The sequence below is a fragment of the Sceloporus undulatus genome, chromosome 6 (genome assembly GCF_019175285.1).
Source record: "Sceloporus undulatus isolate JIND9_A2432 ecotype Alabama chromosome 6, SceUnd_v1.1, whole genome shotgun sequence".
NCBI lineage: Eukaryota > Metazoa > Chordata > Lepidosauria > Squamata > Phrynosomatidae > Sceloporus > Sceloporus undulatus.
Genome location: NC_056527.1, coordinates 156,471,424 through 156,491,569, shown reverse-complemented (window position 1 = coordinate 156,491,569; position 20,146 = coordinate 156,471,424). Strand labels below are relative to the sequence as shown.

The window sequence follows — 20,146 nt, the reverse complement described above, 5'->3', positions numbered from 1 at the left end:
TGATACCGGCCCCTTTCCTACCACTTTAGAAATATAGTCTTAGTATTCCTAGTAGAATAGGGTTTGGGTGGGTCTGTGTACTTCTGTAATGAAACCATTGCGAATCATAAACTTATATTTAAAAACATTGTCAATATTAAAAATGTTTGAAAACAGTGTCACTGAGGCAGAATGCAAATAAGGCCTTCTGCAGTATTGCACAATGGGATGGTTGTATGATAGAAACTTAAAACAAGGGAAATGGTTACATTATGCATCAGCTAGAATCAAGTATCTCAGTGTAATTTATGAAGAGCCCTGCCAGCTGCTGCTTTATCTGCTGAGAGTTGCTGAATTTTAATTCCTTATACTAGTTTTGACTGGACTTGTGCTATAACAAAGAATAACCATTGTGTTCCTTGCAAACCTTGCTTGGCACAGGAAGTGTTTATTCTTAAAAGCTACTTTCTAAATTATTGTGTATGATAGGAGCACAAGCTCTGTACTTTCTTAGTCATTGCAGTTTCCCAGTCCTTAACGATCGGTGCCATCTCGACTTAATGCAAAACCTGATATTATGATTCTGAAACTTGTAGGATGGAGTTTCAAAACATAATAAGTCATAGATCTGCAGAGATCATAGTTGGTTATAAACATGCACTATGCCAGCATGCTCTGCTTTGATCATTTCTACTTACAGAGGGAGCTCTGTGGTTGGTTTATTTTATCACTTGTCTTTAAGGCAACAAACCAGAGAAAGAAGCCAATAACAGCTTGTTCACACTACCCAATGATAGACTTACCCTCGCTACATAGACAGATTACTTCTTCTTCGTGGTCTCTGCGAAGCACACAAATGGGTTATTCTGCATCTGTGCAGCATTTCCAGATCCTACTGGAATCACTAGGGAAGACTTTTTGGCGGTAGCTCCACCTACGCTCTATATAGGCATGAGGTCTTCCCGTCCTTTCTCAGTTCCTTTTGTCTGCCTTGTGAGCAGCTTAGGAACCTCGCTTAGAATTGCTCCTTCCTTAGCTTTCGCTTTCGTTTCCATCGTTTGCTCTGACTTCGTTTGACTCTGACTGCTCTTTGGATTGTGATTTGGACTTGGTTTTGGACTCTGATTGACAGTAACACTTGGACTCCTTGACAGTTCTTTCTCTTCGTCCCTTGGCTTTGGTCTAAAGATGTCTGCACACTCTTTTAAAAAGTGCACTGAATGTGGGACAAACATCCTGGCGCTTGACAGACGCTCCTTGTGCCTCCTTTGCCTGGGTGAGCATCACGTCCCTGCTTCCTGTCCTCACTGCATGGCCTTTACTCCGCAGGCCAGGAAGAATAGGGAGATGTGCCTGAGATCCATGCTCTATGCACAAATTTTGAAGTCAACCTCCACCTCTAGAGCCTCTGCCAAGGCTACAGCTGCCAAGGGCAAGCTCCCATCTCTGGCCTCAGGAGTCCCTGCCAAGGCTACTGCTGCCAAGGGCACTACCACTTTATCTGCTCCAAGGGTCCCTGCCAAGGCTACTGCTGCCAAGGGCAAACCCTCTTCGGAAGTCTCTGGGTCAACCCCAGACAAACGGAGGTCTTTGGGCCAGGATGTAGCTGGCCACCCATCCTCACCTCAGACTCCAAACCAGAGAAGAGAAAGCACAAATCTTGGGACAAGTCCAAGGACTCATCCTATTATTCGGGAGAGAAGTCCCGTCCCTGTCCGGACTCCGACTCTGACTGCCGGTCCCGTACCAACACACCCACCCAGCCCACTGACACCAAACTGGGCTCGGTATCGTGTGCCCAGCCAGCACCTGAACCTCAGTTGTCTCTTTGTCCCAACTCTTGGGCCTGACCAGACACAGCTGCCTTCCTGCATTCCCTGTTTGAACCCTACCAACTCTCAGAGGGTGAAGAGGAAGCCTCTCCTTTCACCCAAGTGGTGGTACCAGACTGACTTTCTCAGACTTCAGAGGTCGCTGGTTTCGAGGATGAACAGGACTATGATGCATCCTCTGTCCTAGCTGAACCCCCCAGACGGGATGTTGTTTTTGATCAAGCCACAGGCACTTATTTTTTGCCTCTTAATCCTTCTGGAGGCTGTTTTGTTTCAACCTTCCAACCTGTTGAACCTGGCTTGCCTCCTCTGAGGTCATCTGCCGCGTCCATCCCACTTCACTCTCGCCTCTCCTCAGCTTCCTGAGTGGAACCAGTCCGATCCATACAATCGGCTTCTGCCGTCTCCCTGCAAGTGTGCCCCTCGTTCCCAGTACCAATAACCACTCAGACCCTCTCAGCTCGCACCAGGATCAGGTCAGCTTCTGCTGAATCCGTGGACCACTCCATCTCCGATTATGCTCTGGCTCAACAGTCGTAGGCCCTTGCCTTTCTCGAGGCCCCCTCTCCTTCAGATGACATTTTTCTTTTTCAGAACAAATGATCTGGATGGGCAAGGTCCTAAACATTGAAGTCCTCCATGCAGACTCTCAAGCTCTTGATTCCATTGATGAGAGGGTTCAGGACAAGGGCCCAACTCTGACCTCCATTGCATTCCTACCATCGATGTCCAGGATTGCAAAGAGTTCTTGGCCCACTTTGTCCATGGCCCAACCTTCCACCAAGAAACCTGACAATCTCTACCATATCACACCCTTGGAAGAGGTTTGTCTCTTTGAGCACCCTCTCCCAACACCATGGCATGGAAATCCTACGCCTCTGCAGTCCTGGATCTCAAAGTCCAGAACTATTCAGCGTGTATGACTGCCTACCAACAACAGCTTTGGGAGAAAGCTCTTCCTTTGTATGAAGACCTCCCTGAAGACAAGAGACGGACGGCCATGGCCATCCATGCAGAAGCTCATGCACTGGCCTCGCACTAGATCTCGGCGGCCCGACACTCGGCTGATTGCGCTTCCTGTCAATTCTCAGGCACCCTGGCCCTCTGACGCCATGCCTGGCTAAGGTCTTTGGATCTAATGCCTCAAGCCAAACAGGCTATCAAAGAGCTCCTCTTCGACGCCACGGGACTCTTCCATAAGGAAACTTATGAGAAGCTGGACTTTGAAAACAAAATGAAGAATACAGCCTGTAAATACGATATGTCCTCTTCCTCCACTTCTCACCCTACTTTTTCTCAACATCGTTCGGAATGGCAAAAACCCACCACCTCTCAGCATTCGGACTCTCCATTTCAATGCTGTCTTGCGCCCGTCTGTCCCACTTCCAATTTTCCAGCCGCTCATCCTTCTTCACCAACTCGCTCGTGAAGAAATTTTTCAAGGGCCTAGCCAACCTAAGACCACCAGCAGTGATTCCAATCGCCGCTTGGGTCCTCCAGCTCATCTTGGCATCACTCACTATCTCACCCTTTGAACTTCTGGCTTCCTGTGACCTCAGGCTTCTCACCTGGAAGACAGCCTTCTTGGTAGCCATTACCTCAGCACGCTGGGCTAGTGAAATCTGTGCCCTCCGTACGGACTCCCTGTACATGAAATTTGTTAAGGACAAGGTTGTCCTCCGTTCAGACATTTCCTTTCTACTAAAGGTTGTGTCCACCTTTCATCTTAGTCAAGACATCATTCTCCCAATGCTAGCCCCGAACCCGACCACCAACACTGAGTGCTGGCTCCATTCTGTTGATGTCAGGCGGGTGCTAGCCTATCCCGACAGGACTGCGTCTTCTCGTCGTTCTCCCAGACTTTTCGTCTGGTATTCCAACCCCAAAATGGGGCTTCCAGTCACACCTCAACATTTCTCCAAATCAGTAACTTCCACAATCTTCCTCTCCTATGAGATTTTTGGGAAGACTGTACCTGCTTGAATTTCAGCTCATTCTACCAGGGCAGTAGCTTCATATTCAGCCTTTCTCTCTGGAATTCCCTTGGAGGACATTTGCAAGGCTGCGGTATAGTCACAACCTTTGACCTTTACCAAGCACTACAGACTTGATACCAGGCGCTGACATGAAGCAGCCTTTGACAGAGGTGTTTTCCTTTCTGAAAAGCACTAAGGTTAGTTGGCACCTGTCAAATAACTGACAATCACACTTTTTCTGGTTTGATAATTTATTTATTTCCAGGACATTCCCTCCTCCACAGAGGACTAAGCTTGCCAGCCTAACCCATTTGTGTGCTTTGCAGAGACCACAAAGGAGAAGGACAGGTTGCTTACCTGTTGCTGTAGTTCTTCGAGTGGTCATCTGCGAATCCACACAAATCCCGCCCATCCTCCCCTCTCTCGTGTCCTTCTCTTTTCCTTGTCTGCTCTTGCGGCGGACCTTTTTTGGAACTGAGAAAGGGTGGGAAGACCTCCACCCTATATGGTGGCGCTACCACCAGAAAGTCTTCCCTAACCATTCCAGTAGGATACAAAAATGCTGTGCAGGCTCAGAATAACCCATTTGTGTGGATTCACAGATGACCATTTGAAGAACTACAGTTACAGGTAAGCAACCTGTCCTTATGAGTAATAGTGGAGATTCTGGGACCTTACCACTGAAAATCATAACGGTGTTTACTGCTGTAAATGTCCTTAGCCCTTAAAGCCACTAAAGGAGTATATAGGAAATAATTTCTGACTTTATGATGGGCAAAAAGAGAAAGTGCATAGCCTTATAGTATTGTGATAAATAGAGTCACTGGACTGTAGTTAGAGGGGAATCCAAGGGTCATCTAATCCAACCCCTGCTGGTGCAGTCATTTATATCCCTGACAGATTTAAGTCGTATAGCACAGTTTTAAAAATAAATGCTGAACCTGATTTGAGTTTTGCCAAAGTAGGTGTAATGTATTATAAATATCATGTCCATCATGTATGCGTGTGTGTGTGCACGTGTGCGTGTTTGTGTATCTTAAACTGTTGTTCCTATATGTGCGCTTATTGGGTGCTTTGATATCTGTTAGATACTCTAGATGAATACTTTGAATATGAAGCTGAGGAATTCCTTGTCAACTTGGCCTTGCTGATTACTGAAGGGAGAACACCAGAATATTCTGTAAAGGGGAGAACTGAAGGCCTCCACTGTCCTCCAGCACAGTCAAGTCAACCTATAAGAACTAAGCATGAGTGCAGTGACAAACTTGCCCAGGTATGAGAGGCAGTAGTCTTAATTTTCATTGCTGATTATTCTCTTGTCTAAACTGATTCTTCCAGTACAATACTGTATGCTGTATGATATTAAACTTCCACATTTCTAGATCTTGAAAAGGCTTTCTGTATTTGTGCTCTGAGAATATGCAGAAATCCCCATTATCCTGAAGCACTGTAATAAAATGGATAACAAGTCTGTTTTAACCACTGTGGAAATGCCTAGGGGTCAAGTGATATGGAGATTCAAAACTTGCAGAAATCTTGGCTGGAGCATTTCAACTTGACTCTCAATGATAAGCGTGCATTTTAGTTACAGCATTTAGTTTATTTAGTTTCTTATAACAGAAATGTTGGCCATATACATTTTAATTTTAGCAGCTGGCTGAAATCATACAAAAGTGCTTTAACAAATAGAATAACCAAAATACATAGAATTTCTTTGCATCTTAAAGATCTACAGCTGGGATTTTTCTGTCTGACTTGTGCATAAGATTTCAAATCTGATATTCTGTTGTCTTTGTTCAAGTGTCGTCAAGCTAGACGCACTAGGTCTGAGGTTACATTGCTGTGGAAGAATAATATTCCTATCATGATAGAAGTGATGCTGCTTCCAGACTGTTGCTATAGTGATGAAGGACCCACCACAGAAGGGAGTGACTTAAATGACCCAGCAATCAAGCAAGATGCACTGTTACTAGAAAGATGGATTTTGGAGCCAGTTCCGCGACAGTAAGTTTATGTATAAAAGTTGGTCTAGCTTTTTTAGGCAAGTGGATATATGAGAAAGGAGTGTATATGTTTCTGTCTCTTTGGGTTTATCATGGATTGATGCTTTAATTCCATTTTGTTAGTTTCATTGTTCCGTTTTTATGTAGAGAAGATAATGAATTGTAAGTTGAAACTTACTTTTCTGTAATTTTAGTATATTTATTGATTGTGCTAATAGCTCACTCCAATTGTACAAAATGATAATATTCTTGATTAAAATACTGATATTTTGTGGGTACACTTCAAAATAGAAAGCAAACTTAGTCTTTCCATTTTTACGCTGTATTTGATAAGCCTTGTGTCCTTGTGCAATTTTAATAGTATTGAATTATACTGTCATTTAGAAAGTTTCACAAAGGTTTTTAATGTGAGTAGAAAAGGAATAATTGCAACAATTGTTATTTTATTTGATGGAGACATGATGTTTTGATCTTTCTGCATATTTGCACTCAAGATAAATTACTAGGTTTTTGTTTTTGTCTTTTTTATATAATGTTTTTCACCAACACATGCATGTTTCCCTTTACTATCTTTTTAGAAGCGGTGATCGATTTATCGAAGAGAAGACCCTCTTATTGGCTGTCCGTTCTTTTGTGTTCTTTTCTCAGTTAAGTGCTTGGCTGAGTGTCTCCCATGGAGCAGTCCCTCGTAATATTCTCTACCGGTAGGTGCAATGCAAAAATAGCAATTTATTTGTTCTTATCAGACATCAGATGACTGACTATGAAGAAGCTTTTATGTGGCTTTGCTGTTTGTGTTATTCTACACAATCTTATTTAGAGGAAAATCAGCTTAGCTTTAAAAATAACTTAAAAGCAAATATATGTTTTAGGCCTCAGGAAGAAGAACAGCCATTGTGCTAAATTGTGTATCTGAAGAACAGGCTCTTTAGTAAAGTCACTATATATTTTGGGGTTTTTTTCCAGAGTGAGTGCTGCACATGTGGATCTCCAATGGATGTTTTCCCAGACACCAACAGAACATTTTTTCCCTGTCCCTAATGTTTCTCACAATGTGGCCTTGAAAGTCAGTGTCCAGTCTTTGCCTAGACAATCTAACTATCCAGTCCTGACTTGCAGTATTCACACCAACCTTGGCTTTTATGAAAAGAGAATAGAAGAACATAATGGACACCAGCACTGTGATTCCATCAAGACAGAGCAATGCAGTGCTCCCACCTCACAGCGTGCTTGTAGCAAACTGTTGTGGACTGAAGGTGTGCTTAGTGGGAAAAAAGGCCCTGAGTTAAATACAGCTGTCAAAAACCTGAAACTTTATCCATCAAGTGGACTTTTGTCTGACTTTGGAGCATCAGAGTCTAAAGTTCAGTGCTTTACAGCTGCTGCTGACAATAGGAAGTTAACGCAAGAACCATCAGAGAGATCTCCAAAATCTTTCTGCTTAGCTGATTCCCATGTCCGTAATGGGTACTCTTCTCGCCATTCATTAGGTGAATCTATTCCTTTAATAGGTTCTTTACTACAGGAGAGGCATGAAGTTATAGCAAGAATTGCCCAACATCTGATTCACTGTGATCCAGCAACATCACCAGTTATGGGGCGGCCATTCAGCATGAATGACACAGGCTTGGTAAACTCAAAGGTTTTGCACAGTACACATGAAGAAGAAAATTTGTTGAAGAAGGGAAGGGAACCACCTTCTGTTTCTACTACTATTATCACAGAACATACTTCATCTGAAAACAGCAGTATTAGGAAAGCCCAAATAACACCGGAAACACCATTATCCAATTCTTATATTCCATTGAACCATTGCTCCCGCCAAACTGTAGAGGAAACAAATCCTATTATCAGCTCTTTACTTCAAGAGCGGCAAGAAGTTATAGCAAGGATTGCTCAACATCTGATTCACTGTGATCCACCAATATCACATGTTGCTCATCCTGTGTTTCATGTTCAAGAAATGAAGTCAGCTAATCCAAAGGCTTTGCACCATCCCTATGAAGAGGACAACCTCTTGAAGAAATGCAAAGAAGCCACTTCAGAGGTTTCAACGTTGACTTTAACAGAAGACAACCAAAAGAGAAAAGGTAAAATGCCAGCAACCCCTTGTGGTTCACTTAGATCTGATGACGAACTGAAGGTATCTCCAAACTCCCAAGTAAGAAGAAAACTGCTGCTAAAGGAGCCCAATGAAGTAGTCCAAAATGCATTTCAGCAATCTTCTACCAATAGAAATAAACGTCCATTAACTTGCCTCAACCAATCATGTAATAAAGAAGAAAATGTATCTACCAAATCAGAATTGGCAGATAAATCAGAATCTGTCTTTTCTGCTTGTTCCCATAAACCCCAAGTGGCAAAGAAAGGTGTTGCCAAGCAGTATTTACATTTCAACAATAGTGATGAACAGATTTGTGCAGATAAATGTAAGAACAGAACACTCACTAGTGAAAATAACAACCCAGACTGTTTAAACAGTCCACAGTTTGATCAGTCCAACATACTTGAAAACATAAAAGTGACTGTAATGCAGGGATCTGATAGTTTGCACAAAACTGAGCTTAAGCGCTTAAGTAAAGATTCTAAGCAACCAAATGCTTCTGAACAAAACTCCCAACTGGCTAGTATTGAAAACTATTTACATAAAGGCCTTGAAAATTTCAAATGCAAAACTAAGCAAGACAAGGTAAAAAGTGCAAATGATGAGAATGAAGACCCAACAGATTATGAAGTACAAAAATGTTCTCAGAAGAAGCCTGTTGAAGACTGCTTGGTGGCTTTGTTTGAACAAAAGAAGAATGCAGAGTTATTGGTGAGTGGCACTTCTAACTTGCATGCCTGTTTGTGTATATGATCACCAATGTGTAATCTCTTTCTATCCTGCCTCTTCCACCATCTCAGAAATGCTCAAGAGGACTTTGCATAATGTCCATGACTTCACCCTGTGTAAGTTATTTGGAAGGATGCCTCCTATCTATAACTTGCTTGTCCAAAGCACACTGCAGAAGTAATCCAGTTTGAGACAGCTTCAGCTGCTCTGGCTCAGTGCTAAGGAATACTGGGAACTGCCGTTTTGTGAGATAGCTCTGTTGCCACAGTAAACTACAATTCCCAGGATTTCCTAGCACTGAGCCAGAGCAGTTTAAGTGGTCTCAAATTGGATTGTTTCTGCAGTGTGTTTTAAACCACTGTTTGTTGGCAAAAGAGCAGCACCTCAAGCAATAGATCATTACGGCAAGTAAAATGTGAACCAGGAAAGATGAGCGGAAAAGCAGATGCTTTCATGACAACAGCTTAATGTTTTTATGGATTACCGGAAAACCTTATACAATGTTTTGATCAAAGCTATTTTTATGATATGCCCTTGGATATAAAACTTAGTTTTGATAGATTATTATCTTAATACACATACAGAGGAGTGTACCAGGGCTTTGATTGCCTACTATGGTTTCTTCTGAAGGATTAGCTATTAGTTTAAAACTTCATGCTGCTATAAAACAGAGGTGTCACAATCCTCAAGGAAGGCTTCATAGTGACCATTGATTTAGACAATGTTGGGAGTCATGTTCTATAATGGTTGCTAGATTTCATAAATAAACAGTGCCTGTTTGTGCCATAACACAAGGAGAAAGTGAGTCACCATGAACAGTACTAGCTACTTCGATCCAGTGCAAATCAATTTCTTTATAAACTGTACTTTAATCTTCTGAAGTAAACTAATTTCAAAACAAGATATGGGAGGACTTCAACAGCTCTACAGCAGGTCTGGGGAAGGAGGGGTTTTGGTTGCTGTGGAGGGAGGGAGGGAATACCAACCTCAGCAGTGATTAAAAATAGACATACACATGTGTTGGGTTATTCTCTGGATGACACGAAGGAGCAATCCACTTTATAACCATCCATTGTTCATGAGGAGTCATTTCCACGGATGTGATGTAAAATAGTCAGATGTGAACTTTAATGGGTATTATAACCAATTTTCTGTCTTGTATGTACAGAGGACAGTATCACTCAAGCGTGTGTGGCACAAAAACAGTTTTCACCATTTGGATGGGACATCTACTAAAGCTTTCCATCCTCGAACTGGATTGCCTCTACTTTCAAGTCCTGTAAGTCATTATTCTGTAGTTCTACCCCTTTCACAATTTCTCCCCTTTATATTCTCAGCCTTTAAAATCCTGATACCGTTTAGTGAGATTCTTCACACTAATGTTATTTTCAGCTGTTCATTTCATCTTGCTTTTAGATTTGGTCCTGTGGTTCTATAAAGTGTTCTACTTGTTTGTATTAGATTTTTCAAATTCAGTTTAAGGTCATGCAATCTCTCCATTCTTCTCCCCACCTTTCCTCATTTTCAGGTTCCTGAAAGGAAAACACGATCTGGATGCTTTGATCTAGATACGTCATTATTGCATCTGAAATGTTTTTCTTCTAAAAGGTATTTTAATAAGTGTTCCCTAATATTTGTATTTTTAAAAAATGAAATACACTCTATAGCCTTGGATAAATAAAAATATTTTGAAGAAAGGTGGACTCAACTAATGTATGCATATTGTATGTAATGTATAATCTATAATTATATATTGTATACAAACCCTTCTAATCAGCTCAGAGGGTACTCCTTATACAGAAATACTTCTTTTAAAAAATCATAAAGAGTTTAGATAGTACAGGGAGAAGGAAGGGAATTGTTATTTTAAGGCAGGTTACAGACCGCCCGTTTGGGGCAGCCTGTTCCCGCCCCTTTCCCCGCTGTATCGGGGCCTCAGTTGCCAGAATGGCAGCCTCTGAGGCCCCGATCCGCCACTTTCCAGGCTGCGGGGAAGCGGCAAAAGGCCGCTTCCCCGCGGCCTGGAAAGGGGTGACCTCTAAAGGCTGCGCCAGCGATGCAAACCGCAGAAGGAGCTCCGTTTCGGAGCTCCTTCTCGCGCCGCAGAAAGGGCGCTCTATGTTTTTCTTTAAAGCTATTGTTCAGTCATATACAGTTAAATTGATTTTACTTGATAAATTGACTAAGACTTCTTCAATCAGAAGACATTATTTCCTTAAATTCTTGAGTAGTAATGTCGAGTTTTTAAAAAAGGAGCCGTGTATAATTTAGAAAGGAATTCCTATTCACAATTCCTTAATTTAATGATAAATGGCACAGTGCCCAGATTTAACAGTTTGACCTGGGTTAATAGTGCCTTGTCACTGAAACAAAACAGACTTTTAAAATTAGCAAGCTAAAACAGGTTTGTGCTGAAGCTTGTGTTGCTGAAGGCACATACATGTCCTGTAGAATGCTGGAAAGTTTAACATTGGGTATTTCCAGACAATTCCACAGAAGGTGCTGAGATGATACTGGTATGCTAGGCTATTCTCTCATGTAACTTTGTTCTGGCAGTTTATATCTATGGAGATAGAATCCAGTGCTTTGAAAAAGTTTCTCTTTGGGATGCAGTTTTCCAAAATTGCCCATATGTCATGTTGTCTGGGAGATTCTTTTGAGTTGTGGGCCTGTGACAATTATGAATTGAGCTAGTATATTCAGGAGCAGCTTATTCAGTGCTGTTGTTCTGAAGTTCTGTACATTCCTTTAATTTCAAACCATAAGCAGTTCAAAAGCCACATAAATACTTATTAAAAGGCTTAAAAACAATTTGCTTGCATGGATATAACTATGGAAGAGAAAAGTACTAACTCTGGTTTCATACAACTATTTGAACTAGTCCACAACAGTATATAAACAAAGAGCATGATCCAGATGTCGATGAGAAACCATTTCTGAGTTCAAGCGCACCACCTGTAACAAGTCTTAGTCTCCTAGGAAACTTTGAGGTAATGTATATATTCCCAAATTGCTCTGTTGCTTATAAATTATAACTTGATCCTCTGACATGTATTGCTTCGGGAAGTGCATTTAGAGCCTGTTTTTGCCAGTTTTGCTTTTGCCAGAAAGCATAATTGCTTTATGGATCTACAAGTATTTCTCCGTTAACAAAAGCAGATATGTTGGGTTTTTTATTGTGTGGTATTGAGTTAAACTGTAGGCACTGTGAAATTAGTAAGGTAGATAATACATGCTCCTAATGCTTCAGTTTCTTTTTTAAAAATTGCTGCTGATATTTTTATTTCATTGTTTGGCCTAATTAGATTTTAGTGCTATTTTAATATTGTATAACATCAATATAATGTTTTGACTGTTCTGCCTAAAGCTTTTGATGGATCCTGAAAGATGATTTTAAAATGTATTAAATTTAATGGATTAAATTAAATGGATTATATTCTGTTATACTGAAATAAAATCCCACTGATTTCAATCAATTTATGCAGGCAAACACATGAAGTCGGTATTGATATCTCGTCTAATAAGCGTGCTTAAGATGGCAGTGTTAGTTAACTAGGGTCCATAACACAATGCAGAAATAATCCAGTTTGAGATTGCTTTAAATGCCGTGGCTCAATGCTACGGAAGTCTGGGAATTGTAGTTTTGTGAGACATTTAGCTTTCTCTGTCAGAGAGCTATAGGACCACAATAAACTAAAATTCCCAGGATTCCCTAGCACTGAGCTGGGGCAATTAAAGCGGTCTCAAACTGGATTATTTCTGCAGTGTGTTTTGGACATGGGTTAATGAAACACATTTCAGGTAATATTAACTGCCAGAGCTGGAAAAAATTGTTTTTTAAACTATACTCCTGTCATGCCTCCCTCTGGAATAATGGCAGTGCAAACATGTTTGGGGAGGGCTTGGTACACCTGCAGCTCAGTTGGTGATGCCCCAGCCATTTTCCTGAACAACCAGCCTGCCTAGATAAGGCAGGCAATAAAATGCTTGTCAGCCATTGGAAGTAACATGGAAGTAACAAGCTAGCTCAGAGACTCTGCTCTGCGATTTGGACCCTGACTATTCTTCTATCGGTCCTTCTGCCTATCTTGCTTTTCCCAGCTACTGACCTCTGGAGTGCTAATTACCCAAGCAAGGTCTCACTTCTCCCAGTGAATTATGATAACTCCTCACACTAGAGTTGTGATGAAACAATTAACTACTCCAGGTTGTAGCTGTTGGACTTGCTTTGCATGCAGAAGATCCTGGGTTCAATTTTTTTGTCACTTGCAGTTATAAAAGGATGAGGTAGCAATGATGGGAAAGAGCTCTCCTTGAGAAATGGAGGGATGCTGCTGGAAGAGATGGTAGTGGGCTTAGACATGTAATCTGACCTGGGCCCCTTTCATACTGTATAAACATATCACTCTAATTTCACTTTAACTGATGTGATTCTATCCTGGGATTTGTAGTTTCATATGATTTGTAGTCTCAGCTAGAGCGCTATAGTACCTCGCCACGCTACAAATTCTAGGATTCCATAAGATGCAGCCACAGCAGTTAAAGTGGAATCATAGCAGTATAATTGTATATAATTTCAAAAAGGCCCTCTGGTATCAGTCCACTTCCTTTGATTCACAGCTAGAGACTTCATAAGTGATGTATTAGGTGATGTTTTCAACAGTGTTTGTTTTGTTCTTCCAGGAATCTGTACTGAATTACCGTTTAGATCCTTTGGGCATTGTAGATGGTTTCACAGCTGAAGTGGGTGCAAGTGGGGTTTTCTGTCCAACACACATGACTCTTCCAGTTGAGGTTTCATTCTACAGTGTTTCTGATGACAACGCACCCTCTCCCTATATGGTATATGTTTGAACTATATACTTGGCCACAGAAATATATGGAAACATTTATTTATGCTGAATGCTCTTTCTTTCTTCCTTCCTTCCTTCCTTCTAGAAAAAGTCATCCCTTTTCTTGTGCAAACTTTATTCCAAGTTGTATACAAAAATAGCTCAGTTCAAATGGCAAAATACAGATGTAGTGATGTCAGTTTTAAACAATGCATATATTTTAACTGACTGGGTTTCCCTGCAAATAAAACATGGATGTACAAATTCACACACACACTCTCCCCTCAAAACACCCATATATATTGCATGGAATCTCAGCCTTTTAAATTAGTATGCATATTTGTGACTGTCAGTACTGTCTTGTATGCATTGACATTTAAACTGTCTGGCACAGTCGAGTCTGAAGTCCAAAACAGAAAGTAATAGAAACAGTCTTTTTTGACTGATGAGAAATTATTACAGCTTCTTAGGGACACTTAAATTTTGTGCAGGGGACGTATTGTACAAAACAACACTTACATAGGAAACTGATAAACTGAGTAAAGAGAGAATAATCAAGAACAGATAAGTTTTGAAGCTTTATTATTACTGGCTTATTACAAAAAAAAAAGCTATTAAAAACTCAAAGATACTCTACAGATCAGAATGTATAAGGTTTATTGGGAAGGATATTCCTGCTTGTGTGATTGATAAAACTTCTGTGCATAAGAAATGATGTTTTTGTTCTCCCAAACTATTTTCTGGCATTTTGAGCACTGGCTGCAACATTTTCTTCCCACCCTTGAGTAGACTTCTTTTTAACTCTGAGACATATTGGAACAGACAAGTATCCTTCAGACCTTTGCCTTTTAAACCTTTTTAAAAAGTTAGTGTATCAGCGAAAGAGTGCTTTTGCACTATTGCCCAGTTAACTCTCTACAGAATATCAGAGAGGAGAAAAATTGCCCTTTGGACCACAGCACTGCTGTGAAGTACACCTGGGTTTTAAAAAAACAGAGTCCTAGTACAGTTTGAAGTAATCACTACAAACAAATGTAGAAAATAATGGATTGAGGTGGACATGGAAGCAACAACAACCGGAAAAATCTGGCAAAACAGCACAATTACGTTGTGAGAATTCACACTTCTTTAGACTAATCTGGAAGAGTCAACAAGAATGGGTAACCTTTTAAGCCTATGAGCTGAATTCAGTTTCATAAAAATTCTAGAAGCCACATTCTGTGGATGACAAAAGGTTGAAAACGAAAAGCCAGCATATTTTAATTAATTAATTAATATCCTGCTCTTTTCCCAGGACTTGGACTCAGGCTTAAAGCTCTTATTGCCAGTAGCTAAACCTTAGCAGAGGACTTTCAGCTTTTTAGAACGGGGAGAAACTGTACAAAAAGCTGGAAAATCCAAATGCTGGTGTCATAAATCTGCTTTATCACACTAGGAGGCAAACAGGATTTAAACAAGAATTAAACTAGAGAAAAACAGGAAATGTTGTGTGATAAACATCAGGCATTTCCTGGTTTTCTCTAGTTTAACTCTCCTTTAAATCCTGTTTGCTCCCTAGTGAGATAAAGCAGATAGTGGCTTAGCCATCTGGGGGACCCCAAAGGGCAGGATTGAGATCTTGGGAGAGCTAGATTCAGCTCCAGGGACTGAATGGAGATTACAGAGAAATTGAGCTACTTTGGATTCAGTTGAGGAGATTCTGCATGTGTCCCATTATAACCCAGAATTCAAAGATATAGCCATGTTAGTCTGTAGAATCAGTACATAGAGAGACCTTGTAATACCTTTGATACTAACTGAAAGAAAGAATTTGGCAGCATGAGCTTTCGTAGACTTCAGGAGCCCTGGTGGCGCAGTGGTTAAATGCCTGTACTGCAGCCATTCACTCAAAACCACAAGGTTGCGAGTTCAAGACCAGCAAAAGGGCCCAAGCTCGACTCAGGCTTGCATCCTTCCGAGGTTGCTAAAATGAGTACCCAGACTGTTGGGGGCAAATTAGCTTACTTGCTAATTAGCTTACTTGCTGTTCACCGCTATGATCTTTGGAATAGCGGTATATAAATAAAACAAACAAACAAACAAACAAACAAAACAAACAAACTTCCAAATGCATCTGAGGAAGTAGACTGAAGTCTGTGAAAGCTCATGCTGCCAGTTTCTTTCAGTTAGTCTCAAAGGTGCTTGCTACAAGATCTCTACATACTCATTGTAGCCCAGTCATCCTAAGGAATGGAAACTATTAAATGCGGCTATCTTGTCTTTCCTCCTATAAATACAGGCATTGATTTTGTAATTACTTCTTAGCAGGCTCAACACTGCCTTTTATTGCCATAGTTAAGAATATGTGATTACTATTGGCCCTTGATAATCAATTATGAGTGCATACTTTGAAAGGGGCATTGTCCACTTAGAAAGAATGCTTGCAAAGGGAAATTGCTGTAGTGACTGTGACTAAAATGTCCTCTACTGATGGCACTTTTGTGGGTTCCTGTTACTTCTATGTAAGCAAGTTCCAAAGAGCTTCTCAGCTTGGGCAAAAGGGTGTAATCCTGGGCGAATTTTGTTTTTACTTTGAGTTTCTATTGTGTTTAATTTTACAAGTTTAGAACCTTAATGCTCTAAAGCTTACACTGGGGTACAAGTCTGTACAGTAATCTTCTGTTTCTTTTCCCCCCTGTTCTCCCTAACTAGGGTGTAATTGCTTTAGAGTCCCTTGGTAAAAGGGGTTATCGGGTACCTCCTTCAGGAACAATACAAGTGGTATGTATTCTGTGCCACACAGTTACATTAACAGTCTTCTTTCCACCTTACAGCTAAACACTTGTTTCTAAAGAAAACATGGTAGGACTCTTGGATCTATTAGGAAATCATTTGGTTGCCACATAGAGATGCAAACAAGACATGAGAGATGCTAAACTTGTATTGCTGGTCCTGGTGGAAGAATTCATGTCCCCCTTCCCCCTCTTTTGAATTCCAGGAGTGTTGATAGAGACCCTTCTCCCTCACCAAATACTTTTCAGTTATACTGTATCCCTCCATCCACAAAGAACCAGAGAGCGATCAGTGACTCTAGCATTTGGGATGATGTGCAAACAGTTGCCAAATAGCTGCAGTGGGTTTTCTCCACTATTTCTTGATGATTAGAAAAGTGATATGGGGATATCTTTGTTCCCATAAGCAACTGTGTTGTCTTCCCCTATGGCTAGGCTTCAGTTCTACCTGGGAGTTTAGTCATGGGTTGCTGCAGTGCTATGAAGATCATCTGAAGTCTTTCACTGGTTTCCCTTTGGCAGTGAAACCTAAGTAGTGGCTGGAGTGCTTTTGGTTCTCATGCCAAACCTGTTTAAATACAGTGATGTTTAGAGAGGTTGATTTATTTCTTACTGAAACACTAATCATATTTGCAAAATACTGGTTGTGATATGTAATGTGCATATAAGCCATATATTTATGAAAATACAGCACAACTGTTGACAGAGAGCAACAAAAATATATAACAAAACAAATGTATTTATTATGACAGTTCAGTTGTTTACTGCCTCGTGCAAATACTTCCACCTCTATTTTCATAGGATGTCTATAAGAAAATGGGAGAAATGTTAGGTTTTACATTGAAATGGCTGGAAATGTATACCCACAGAATAATAATTAATGAATCTTTGTCAGGGATTTGCATATAAACATAAAATTCAGGAGTGAAATAAAGTAATATCCATGGGAAATGCCTGTTCCTTACAGCAGACTATCAGCAGTCTCTGAATTAATTAAATTAGCAAAGTCATATTGCTATACAAATCATTTTAGGGTTGCAATAACAAATACCCTGCAGGACAAAGACATTCATTATGATTATTCATTTTTCAAAAAGTAATATTTTGAGAAGGCATATGGTACATAGTAAAATCAGTTTAAAATACATAGTACTAAAATACCACCATAACAATAATAAGTATACACAAAATCAGAATGTTTTGTACTTTGAGTTGGCTGTATGGCATGGTAGCTGGTAGCATGGATTATTGGTATTGATCTCCATTCATTCTGTTTATATGAAGAACAGTACAGTATATTGGTTGCTAAGAATAACAAACATTGTGCCCAGAGGCAACCAGTGTGCGGGAAGCTGAGAGATATCCAGAAATGTCCCTCTGTTATAAAACATTATTTGATCCAAAGAAATCTATAAAAGAAGAGGAGAGACTGGCATTCTGCTCTTTTCCCATTACCATTACCCAGAGGTTTGGGTGAACTTTAAGACCAGTTTGGGAAGTGGCCCAGGAACTACAAAGAAAGAGGAAGTTCAAGAAAATTCTCTCTCTCTCTGTTCCCCTGAAAGAGAACTTTATTTGAACCAGTTTTGTATAGCGGAGGGAACACTACTGAATACAACACACTGAATACACTTAGATTTTTCTGTTTCCAGTTGCTCATGTCATTCTGAAGCACTTGTTTTCCCCCTTTCAGACCTTATTTAACCCTAACAAGACTGTGGTGAAGATGTTTGTGGTGATATATGACTTACGAGAGATGCCTGCCAATCATCAAACATTCCTACGGCAAAGAACCTTTTCTGTCCCTGTGAGACGAGAAACAAAGAGAAGCATCAATAAAGAAAATACCCGACATACAGAAGAAAGACTACTACGCTACCTCATTCACCTGAGGTAAGACCACTGAGCTAATTCTTATATGCTATTTTACATGGTGCAATACCGTTCAAACAACCAACTTGCTTTTTAATTAATGCTGAAAATTCTTTTGGAAAAAGGCCAGGTCCACCGAATCACCATGAAAAGGTGATGATACAGAGAGAAGGTCCTCTCCAGGTGATCTTATAGCTCTGCTATGCTGAGAAAGGGAGATATAATCCTTCAACTATCCTGGATCATATAGGGCTTTATAGGTCAAAACCAACACTTTGAATTATTATTATTATTATATTTATGTGTATCATAAATACAGATAATCTCATAAAAAATAAGCAATAATGTTAGACAGGAAAGCCTTTTTTGCTACCTTTATCGCTCCATTATATGCCTTTAGATACAATTTAGCCTGTTTTCAGTCAGACTCATTCTAGTTTCCATTTCATTTGTTTTATTGCTGCTAGCTGCTTAAACCTTAGAAAAAACTGGTTTAACTCTGCTCCATGAGACGGGATGTTAAGGAGTGATCATGTCTACCACCCTGGTTATTTAGTTATTCCAGAGATCAGCCAGGGCTTTGACAGGATCACTTTCGAAGGCAGCAAAAAATTCTTCAAGAGCCACCAAGAATCCATCTGGATCCATAGTCCTTCTGGGGCAGACCATCTGAATGTTATCTTCCCCTGCGGAGATTCTGAGTCCCAGTGAGTCTAATCTGACCAAAAAGCGATCTGTCTATGACAACACAACAGTTTACTCAGTAAGGGAGTGGAGGCAACTTCAGTGTATCTTGCATATTATAGATGGGCACACAAAGCTACAGTAGAATGAACTAGAATAGATTCCTGCCTTTTCTCAGCTCAAACTTTATTTCATTGTTTATTGCAGACACCTGCTGCAAGCTAAGACTGAAAGTCTTTCTTTTCTAGCATACCTTTATCATCCTTCCAGTGGTGCTGCTGCTAAAAACCTTTCTAGCTTAGACAAAGGATGAGGAGGGAAAACAGTTTATAAAAAGGATCTTCTTTATCAAAGGGTTTGTTAACTGACGTATGCCTCTTCTGAATAAAAAATCAGATAGGTCTTACGTAGCGTTTCCATCATGTTTTTTGTTGTAACAATAGACATGAAAACGAGTGAGTCAAGTTGAGCTGCTGAAACCATACAAGTTCTCTCCAAAACAAATGAAGTCATAAACTGTAAACTGCTTTGTGGCATCATCTATTTAGACGGCCCTAATTAAAGTTCTGTCAGCACTTCCATTGTGAAATCCCTTTAGCAAGAGGTTGTCAGCAAAAACATTTGCCCAGGGCCAAAACTTGACATACAGGGACTTTTTAAAAAACAAACCAAGAACAGCCTTTTAAAATATATGAGTCAAATAGGTTGTGCAACTTTTCATGCCTCTGTTGGTGTGTTCATCAAAACTCTTGGATGTTTTGGCAGGCTGCCTTTCTACTTGCCTGCATGATTGTGATCCTAACACACCATTTTCTGATGCAATGCAGAAAACATTGTTTTGATGTGCAAACCGCACTTCCCTATTTAGAAATTTACCAGCTTCTATAAAATTTCCAAATAATCTGATGGACAAACTCAGTTTTCCTTTGAAACCCTCTTTGTCAAAGGCAAGTCTCAGGAGGCCATCCGGGGATACACTCACTTTTGCCCCAGGGACACCTGGTTTCTCGGTGCCGCAAAAGACTGTTCAGAAGCATGTAAGAATAATAAGCTAATAAGATCAGCATTCCAATCTGCAAACATTAGTACTCTTTCCTAATGATTTGCTTCAATAGAAAAAGCAATTAAAAATCTCAGCCAATATTTTTCACTTGTTCTTGTTGCTTAAGTTTAGCCAAAACCTGATCCTCAAAGCAGGAGTTACCGTGGCCTGTTACAGACAGGCCAAAATAAAGCTGCTTCGAGTCACTTTGGAGGTATGGTATTTCAATGATGCATGCGTCCCAAGAGTCCAAAAGCCACGCCAAAGCCATGCACCAGTTCTAAGGACTGGAGTGCAGCTTTGGTGTGGCTTTTGGACTCTT

The 20,146-nt window shown here is 40.4% G+C and overlaps 1 protein-coding gene across 2 annotated transcripts in view; it reads left to right on the top strand.

The window, feature by feature from the left end:
* The window catches only part of FAM214A (family with sequence similarity 214 member A), a 59,818-nt gene that overhangs the window by 38,206 nt on the left and 1,466 nt on the right, over positions 1–20,146 (top strand). For both annotated transcript variants that reach the window (XM_042472816.1, XM_042472815.1), the window contains exons 2-11: positions 4,876–5,060; positions 5,589–5,791; positions 6,369–6,494; positions 6,757–8,605; positions 9,792–9,902; positions 10,152–10,231; positions 11,505–11,613; positions 13,307–13,465; positions 16,147–16,215; positions 17,920–18,119. In XM_042472816.1, the coding sequence (XP_042328750.1) occupies positions 4,876–5,060; positions 5,589–5,791; positions 6,369–6,494; positions 6,757–8,605; positions 9,792–9,902; positions 10,152–10,231; positions 11,505–11,613; positions 13,307–13,465; positions 16,147–16,215; positions 17,920–18,119 (3,091 nt within the window). The remainder of the gene's footprint in view (positions 1–4,875; positions 5,061–5,588; positions 5,792–6,368; positions 6,495–6,756; positions 8,606–9,791; positions 9,903–10,151; positions 10,232–11,504; positions 11,614–13,306; positions 13,466–16,146; positions 16,216–17,919; positions 18,120–20,146) is intronic.